Source organism: Cupressus sempervirens, chromosome 11 (assembly GCF_028749045.1).
Source record: "Cupressus sempervirens isolate cs-2001-9-10 chromosome 11, ASM2874904v1, whole genome shotgun sequence".
Lineage (NCBI taxonomy): Eukaryota > Viridiplantae > Streptophyta > Pinopsida > Cupressales > Cupressaceae > Cupressus > Cupressus sempervirens.
Window position 1 is genome coordinate 4,858,862 of NC_143128.1, and position 9,800 is coordinate 4,868,661.

At 30.2% G+C, this 9,800-nt stretch overlaps 1 protein-coding gene across 1 annotated transcript in view; it reads left to right on the forward strand.

Moving 5' to 3' along the window:
• Nucleotides 1-364: 364 nt before the first annotated feature.
• LOC149527949 (mechanosensitive ion channel protein 4-like) overlaps nucleotides 365-9,800 on the forward strand; it is a 138,715-nt gene continuing 129,279 nt past the window's right edge. Inside the window, exon 1 of the mRNA XM_089811202.1 lies at nucleotides 365-487. Within this exon, the coding sequence (XP_089667328.1) occupies nucleotides 365-487 (123 nt within the window). The remainder of the gene's footprint in view (nucleotides 488-9,800) is intronic.

Genomic DNA, 9,800 nt, shown 5'->3' on the forward strand with positions numbered 1-9,800 from the left:
ATTTGAGATTGGATCAGCTTCAGTAGAGTAGGATTTTCTTTCATTTTTGCTTTGCAATGCCGATGCGAATGGAAATGTGTTGAGCGATGAAGAAATAAAGGATAACATTATGATGCTTCTAATGGTAGGGCATGAAACAAGCGTTGTGACTATAACATTGCTGTTGAGGTTTTTGGCTCTGAATCTGGACTACTACCAGAAGGTGCTTCAAGGTATACATATGAAATAGTAATTATTTTTTGTCATTTTTCATTTAAACATTTTTGGATGGGATTATTGAATTGGGGAAAAGAGCGTAGAGCAAATGGAGATAAGGCAAGAGAAGGAGGAGGGGGATGTTGTGTAGTGGGAAGATGTTCAAAAGATGAAGTACAGTTGGAGAGCTGCACAAGAGATGCTGAGGTTATATCCTCTAGGAGGAGGCACGTGGCGCAAGGCTATTGTTGATTTCTCCTATGGAGGCTTCCCAGTCCGCATGGGATGGAAGGTATGCATCTGCCTTCAATTAGTTAAAATTGTTTAGAAATGTATATGTAAAGAAAAGGACATTCTTGGCCCTGTTGATGAATACTCAATTGGAAAACATGGATCTACTATTTCTCATATTATAACTATAAAAACTTATAATCCACAAAAATTGCCAAATATGCAAACAACCCCAAGATGCAAAAATATATATACAGAAATACATGAAAATTTGAAAAGTCATAAGTCAATTTATTCACATAAATATACAATTCAATATCCATTTCTCAATGGAAAATCCATACATATCGACAATAGTCAAAAATAACTGGAAACACAATTATTATTACATGTCATCATTTTCTCTAAAAACACTTGATACAACAAATAAGCTGACCACATATCGATACCATATACAAAGAAAAGTATAAATGCTGGAAATGAATCATATGAACATAACATCTTTTTCCAAAACTATGTCAACCTGCACGTCAAATGGGAATGTATCTTCATTACATCATATGATATAAAGCATATATAACATAATCATATAAAATTAACATGCCATCGAACCTTAGTATCCATTTGCATGTAATCTCATCTCCAAGCCATCGAAATAATGTCCATCCACTATCATGAGATGGAAGAGTGGTCTAGGCACTTTAACTGCCCAACCATGGAGTGGTTAGCTTCCTGAGGTTCTCCAGTTAAGGAGAACTACCCGACCATGGCACGAGAAGGTTAGCAACTCAGCACAATTGGATCGAAAGGATCTGGTGCAGCCTATGTGCCTAATCTACTTACACATATGTCTAGTAGAACATACACAAGGATGTGGAAGAGGGAAAACAATGTAATAATAACCAAATGTATTTCAAACACATGCATAAAATTTTTACCAAGCTTGGCCAAGCATCATGAACCAGTTTAGTGTAAAAGACTGGCAGACAATATTATAAGGAAATACTAACACAAGTTTTCCAACAAGTACCCTCCTCTTTGAACCCACATTCAATACCCATTCCTAAAAAAGTATTCCTTTAATTCACATTTATTCATCATACAAATAAATATTTTAAATATGTCTTTTATTTAAGAACAGTATACAAGAATTAGTGTGTGCCATAATGGGTTTCAGATCTAAATAAAACATATATTTCATCCTATGTGTAGTTGTTTAATCTATAATGAACACATTATAACTATAATTTATCTTTTATATTTAATACATATACCAATAAAACACACATAATGGTTTTACATTTTTTAAAAATTCCTATCTTCTTCAAAAGCTCTAATAATTTTTATTATAAATAGATCCATTTCTGCTAAAACCTCATAATAAAACATTTTAACTATTACAATTTTTATCGAGAAAATTTAGACAATCAATTCCAAAAGATTCCAAAATAATAGTAATAAGAAGTATATATATATATATTTACTACATTAAGGACAGACTAATCCATAACAAAGATTTCTGTATAATTAAAAAAGAATAAACTCCAATCTAATATGTATATAGCTAGTCTATGTTAAAACTTTATCATGAGTTTAAATCCATAATCTACACCTGGTGAACTCGAAGTGAACGTAGAAAAATATTCTCAAGATCAAACCAATAATTTTGGATAATAAGTCACTATTTGAAACTGAGGTTTACAGTCAAGTCAGCAGATCTTAAGAAATTATTTCTTTTAAATCTCTTTAACCTTCAATTAGTGGAAGACTCGGAGATAATAAAGATATTCATAAATTTTATGTGAGGGGCAAGCATATCTACAGCGACCCACGATCTCAGTGCTTCCAAGGTAGACTAACTGACTTCCCTCTAAAACAAAATGAAAATAAAAAATTCTCTAATAAAGAATTTGTGACAAATGGTGGAATGAACAACAGTTTGGAAAAATCCAACTTTCCAATGGGATTTTGGGACAGGATCACTATACAAAAGGTACAGATTTTAAATTAAAGAATGATAGGACCACAATTTTCATGTTTCCCTTCAAATCAAATAAGTCAAGACATATATATATATATATATATATATATATATATATATATATATATATATATATATATAGATGGATGGAGTATCAAGAAAAGAGTCTTAAGAGGACAAATATCATATCTCTTTTTCCAAACAAAGGAAATGTAAATTAAGGTACAAATTAACTCCTACGTATTCATCCATATACACAATATTTTTCACTACTTTAACAAGGCAGCAAAAACTAATACGACTCAGCAATATCTAAGATAAATAAGATTATAAAAACTGATACAGCTCAAAAATATCTAAGATAAATAGGAGTTTAAAAAAATTGATATGGCTCAGCAATATCTAATAATAAATAGAAGTTTCATAGCATGTGTAAGGATTTAGTAAATAAACAAAAAATTCAAAAGGAAAGAACCTGTTTTGATTGTCTTTGATATCTATCCAATGTCTCCTTGAAATGTTGGTTGCTTTGTCTTTTTCTGCTAAACATCGTTGACTCAGCCTCTTTTCTTTATCATTAAAACCCAAAAATCTCCCAATCGCTACCTCCTTCCTTCCTTAGAAACACATCCTCCTTCTTCTATCATCAAAAATGTCTCCAAAAGACATCGGCTTTGCTCTAAAAATCATTCCCTTCTCCAATTTGGTCGGCACTCATATATATGAAAATTCCCCCCCCCCCCTTCTCTTCAAGTTTTACTCCTTGTTTTATATTTTTGAAAACTCCTCTTCCAACTGTGATTCCCCTTTTTCCTTGGCATTCGCCTTCTATTAATGGCTTCCTGTCCTTTCATGCAGCCGATAACAAACAGATGACTCACAATATTAAAAGTTACACTTGTCCTTTTGAATTAAATAAACACACTCTTCTACTAAATAAAATTTTAAACCACTCAAGATCACTTCCATTTAAAATGAGATTTTCATCATGATCATCAATTTTAAAGTTGTTAGAAATTAGTTAATTTTTCTTTATTTGGATCTACGGCTACCAATTGGCTCAAAAACTTTAAATAAACTATAATTTCTATTAAAGCTTCCACATATAATTTAAATCCACTATTTTCAAAATAAAAATAAAACTATTACTTCTCATTTAACATTTTTTTGACTAACTACTACCATTCCAAATTTATGCTTGTAATTACTTCGAAAAAATAATTTGAAAGTATAATACTTGTTTTATGATCTAAACTATAATATTTCTAAGAAATAATATTTAATCATTCATTTTATTTTATTTTTCATTTACGCCACATTATCATAAACAAAATCTTAAATCCATCTAAATTAATTGAAATTCAAAGCAGATGATTTAAATTCAAATAAAAATAACTAAGTGTGTGTGTGTGTGTGTGTGGCTACACCATACAAATTCCTGACCAACCCTACCAAGGAGCTAAACTCCTCTACCTCAACCACCCTTCCACTTTCAGTACTTGCACACTCACAAACTTGACATCACCCAATGCGTCAGTAATGTCATCATCATAATAAATAAATAATATCTTAAATACTAATTTTTTCTAAAATATTCAACATTACCATCAAATAGCATATATGATAAAAATTCTAATCAAAGTCTATAAAGTATTTGACTCAAGTTGAGTCATACATAGTCTTATTCAAAAGGTCAATCACACAATTAAGTCCATATAAAAAGCATGTTGAAATTTGAGTCATGACAGTAACCATTAGACTACCATAATTGGACAAGACATATAATATACACAAAATAATAGATCATTAGAGAACATAGGAATCGAATACAAGAATTCACTATCTCTATTGTATGCACGCTGAGCCTTCTATATATTTTTGTGTATCTATAATGGCAGGCAGATTGATGTATGTATGCCTCCTCTGTAATGGAGTAGAATGGAAAAGATCAACTAGAATACTCAATTTCAAGCAACCAAAGCAACCACCGGGGGCACCACGGGAAGGATTCTGGGTCAAATCTTGTCACTCTCAACATAAGAAATTTTTCAAATGCATAACCAGCTACTTAACCAACTGAATAAGCTGCCAGAAATCAATGGTGGCTACTAAAGCATAAACTGCTAGTTTCTCCTTCCATGTGAGTCCTAAATACCAAAGGCTGAAAAAGTTGCCAACAATCACAAAAAGAGAACGACACTTCTAAATAAAGCAGCTCTGAAGAAGAAAGAAGCAAACTTGATCTCTAGTTTTTGGTGTCGGGTAAAATCAGTTAGACTGGAGATTATGTAGGAAGATGTTCACAAGATGATGATTGAGGTGGAGAACTTTGATTGCTTTGGGGAAGATGATGTTGGATATCTTACAATTAGAGTTGATCTTGGATGCATGGCTTTTGACAAGGGTGAAAAGACCCTGCATAAAAAGTTCCCTTCCCCACTATTGAAAAGAAATTGTCTGAATTGCCCCCCGAGACTTGATATTCTCCACCCATTGTTTATTATGAGAAAATAAAGCCTCATGAATTCTTTAGAAACTTGCATGTGAAGGCAACTACCAGGTGTAAAGACAAATCCTTTGCCACCACCCTTAGTACATGTGCCCAAATACAAGCTTCAAACAATGTGTGCACATCTAATTATTTTTCAAATATTATAATTATTGCAATAATTAGAAATGTTATCAATGAGGAAACATAGACAGAGATTTTTAAAAGAGATTTTATATTGAAAAGGATTAAATTTAATTTAAAACAAAATTATATTAATATAATTACTTTCTTAATTCTTAAAATGTCTGAAAGTTGCATATGTAAACATCTATCTACATTTATAAATTGATTTGATAGCTTACTACATTAAAAAATTAACACTGATGGTTCTTCCCATGGGAATCCTGGTCCAACTGGTATTGGCGGAGTGGCTCATTGTAGTTCTGGGGATGTTAAATTTTTCTTCTCAGTTCATAAGGATGATTATACTAACAATCTCATGGAAGCTCAGGCTATTTTATATGCTGTGGAATAGTGTTGCTTGCGGGGATGGAGTAAGATTATTTGTGAGTCTGATTCCCAGGTGGTGGTGAACATGCTTTCTTCACAAGAGCTTGAGGATGTTAGTTGGCAGCTAGCCACTATTGTTAAGTAGATTCTTTTGTTCTCTTCCTCTTTTCAATTCATTAGGTTCATGTATATTCCTTGTGAATGGAATAGAACTGCTGATTGTTTAGCCAAATGGGCATCTAGTCATGATCCGGGTTGGAATATTAGGGATAGGAGGCAACTGTCCTTTGAGATGGCGCAAGAATTTGATGATCTTGTTGCTCAGGATCAAGCTCCTTGTTGAGCTCTCCTTGTTGTATTTCTTTCTATCTTAATAAAATTTTACCCCTCTTTTTGCTTAAAAAATTGTCAATTTAGAATAAATTTTAATTTGTATATTATAAACTATTTAAAAATAAATTAAAAAATTATCTATAATTTTAATCTTTATCTCAAATGAACTTAAGTTAAAAAAAAAATTAATTAATTAAATTAAAAATACAAAGTTCTTATTCTATTTATCATTCTTATTTATCTATTTACAAATCATCTTTAATGAAACTAAATTTATCAATTCAGTTTTGATTTATTTTCTTATAAATCTGCTTTACATTTTTCAAGAGGCAGGGACTCAAGCTTGAATAGAGCTCTTATTAATTTTTGTTTTCTCCAGAGTTTTTCTCCATTCTATTTTTACTTTTAAAGTTGTGTTGGAATGTTTCTTTTAATCTTTATAAAATGTTTGTTACATTTTGTCTAAAGTTCTTTTGTAGTATTTATTTTGAAGGTCATAGTTTTTAAACTAATTTGAAATTAGAATTTAAATAATAAACTGAATATTTTTTTATAACAATCTAATTTTATAATAATTTAAATATATACTATATTTTAATAATTAGAAATATATAGGCTAAAGGAAAAATAAGCTTGTACAAATTTTACATTTCATTCAAATAAATTTTATAATAAATTTTATATCATTAAAAAATAAGTATTATAAATTTTAATTTTGGTATTATAATACAAAAATAGTTAAAAATTCAATTAAAAAGGATTTATCAAATTTATTTATGACATGGTTAGAATTCAATATTTAGTTAAAATGTTGAATTCACCAAAACAATATAGTAAATCTATTATTGTCCATTTAACTCTACCAAAATTTTAAGAAATGATCTAGCATTAATTATAATTATTATTTTTATATTTGTATATTTTAAAATATTAATTTTAATCAAATTGATTTTTAACAAACATTTTCTTCTCTCCTAACATATTGGCATGAGATTAGTTTTTCTTTTCCTTGTTTCATTTGTTTCAAAATGCTTATTCCACATTGTCCTTTATTTATTGAAATTTTTTTAGTTAGTTGTGGAAAAAACATCAAATTCTATGGATGTTATTGCACCCCCTCTGCTACCAAATGAGTCACCACCATCGATCAATTGGGGAGGTGGTAGATATTGTGTACGCACCTAGTTGTAAACCTCTAGAACTACCTCTATATGTGGTTGTTTGATTTGAGAATTCCAATAACCCACCTTGTAATCAAGATCACCAAAAGAATTAACCTATATAATACATATATCCCTAGGTAATCTTAGAAAAATATGGACTATCCATGTCATTGACACTCACCATACAAAAAATCCCAAGGATTCACACTTCGAAAAACAACAATTGATATTGGTTCAAGAGTTAAATAACTAGAAAACCTTCATAGAGGACAACCAATCTCCTTTGATTGATATTTAAGAATGAAAAACAATCCATATACAATTATCAAGGAAAAGGAAGGTTACTTGTCACTTTTTTATTGGTTACATTTATGCATTTCAATATCATGTTTCCCTAATGAGCAAAGTTGTTGTGGTACAGGTATGGTGAGAAAATGCCCCTTGTGTGATGCAGATTGTGTTTTTTTTGAAAAGAATTTGTACTACCAATTCAAACTTCTATTTCTTGAAATCCATTTGCTCTTTCGATTAAAGTATCTTTATTTTTCTTCCTCTTCTACATTTCTTTTAAAGTTTTATGATGAATATTATAATTGAAGAACAATTAAATTTAACTATTTCAAATTAACAACATTTAATTTATTTATTTGAATGTTTAGTTTTCTTTTATATTAATTAAATGTCTAGAAAAACCAAATATATTTGTGCAATCATCTTATAGACTTGTAACTTTTTCGACTACCGGCATACCCCTTACTCCATCGGGTGTAAGTGCTAGTTATTATTATCTATACATCTATCTTTAAATCAAATTATAAATTAATATATCATAATTTATCTATTAACAAACCAATAATAATAATAATTAATATAATATCAAATATAAATTCTTATCATGCCACATTAACGACCAAATATCATTTTTTTCTCATTATTTCTTTCAAGTGCATTCACGCTTGCATTGGACTATAATTTGGGTTTTGGAATGGGAGGGAAGGTGAATGGTTTTTGATTCAAACGGATTGTGGACTGGAATGGAAAGTGAAATTTTTTTTTCATATCTTATATAGCGTTTCATGGATACAATGTTTCATAGTTATGCCGAGAGGTGTTCTATACAATGGCAGCACAAATGCCTAGCACAGGAATATGCCAAGATTCTTCGTCAATAAAAAAGAATTGGGAGCAGTTACAAACTTCCAAATTAAATATTAAAAAAGAATTCTCGAAATAATAGCTGGCTGAAATAATAGGAAGCCAAATGGAGGCCAAAATAATAGGCTCGAAAAAGTAGGGCCCAAAAAAAGTAGGACCCGAAAAAATAGGGCCCGAAAAAATAGGGGCGAAATAATTTCAATATGATTTTTTTTTTTGTTAGATATAATTTTGCATGCACATTCATGCTTATTTTTTGCTGGGAGTGGGGGAATTTGAAACAAATTCGTGGAATGTGAAGAGACGTCTGTTGGGGGATATGAGGAGCCTCTTAGAAGTTATAAAACCAAGGCTCCTCATTTCATTTTCATTTTATGATTTTGCATGAAGGAAGAGGTGGAGGTTATTGGAGGATTAGATTAGAGTTTTTGAATAGGAGTAAACTGAAGTTTTGGAGTAACATTTTTGCAGGTGAAATTTGTATTTTTTATTTACATTTTCATTTAGATTTAGATGTAGATGTAAATTGAAATTCAAAATTAGTTATAATATTCTACTTTTATTTAGATTTCAATTTTAATTAATTTCATTTAGATTTAGAATTTTGTTCATAACTATTTAGGCTTACATTTAATAGTTTAGTCTTGCATGTTTGATTTAGATTTAGATTTGTATTCAAAATCTATTTGATATATATATATATTATAATACTTTTCATTGTTAATGGTGCTTGATGGGAGTGTTTTAGGGGTGTCTTCTTTTCTATTTCTGAAATAGTTTGGTCCAATATGTACTTTCCTAACCACATCTATCAATTTTCTTCTGATTCATGCATGGAGCTTCCTGACGCTATTAGCGCGTTGCTGGGATTGAATGGGAATGGATAAAAGATAAATGACTGACTTTGTATCTGGATATGCATTTGGAATTGGATCTGCTAGGGCTCCAATTTATAGGTTCCTTCTTGCTAGCTATGCTTTTGGTGGTTTAATCTGGTTAAGTGCAGATTGAGAGGTTCTGGCTCATTCCCACCGGTTTGTAATTTTGTCACGATGTCTAGCATGTGGCATTCTGATGGGATTCTTCATTGGGAAAATGGTGCAAATAATTATGTCAATGCAATGTGATAATTTCTCTAGATATAGAATGTGGCAATAGTGATTTTCTTAGCAATACAATTGAAAAAAGGGGGAAATCTGGTATTAACACAATGTTATAGGAAATCTTTGAGCAGAAATGATTATAAATACATTCAAATTTCTTTTGTAACTCATAATATGAATTTCACTTTTTCTTGTGCTCCTTTAGTCTAAGAAAGATAACAGATTGGAGTAACAAATTGCTTTTGTAACAGCACTTGCAGGTGCAATTATTTTAGCAATTTTGGGCATTCTAACTGTTCCTATGATGGGTACTTATGTTTTAGTTCTTAGATGATGTGATTTGGTTGTATTTAGAGTCTTTTTAATAATGTTTGAACCTACTATTAAATATAATAATAAAGATTAATTTAATGTTAAATATAACATGCTACAACACTTATCAAAAATATCAAAAACACAATTGCTACAGCAAAATGAGAATGGAGAAAAAACTTCTGTTTTTATATTAATTTGTCTATTTAAAATATATTACAATTACCATATTTTATATTGAGAAATGCCTCATATGGACTTTTGCATGCTTATTTAACTATACTACAATCAAGACTGACTTTGTACTTAATCTAATTTTATTGAAT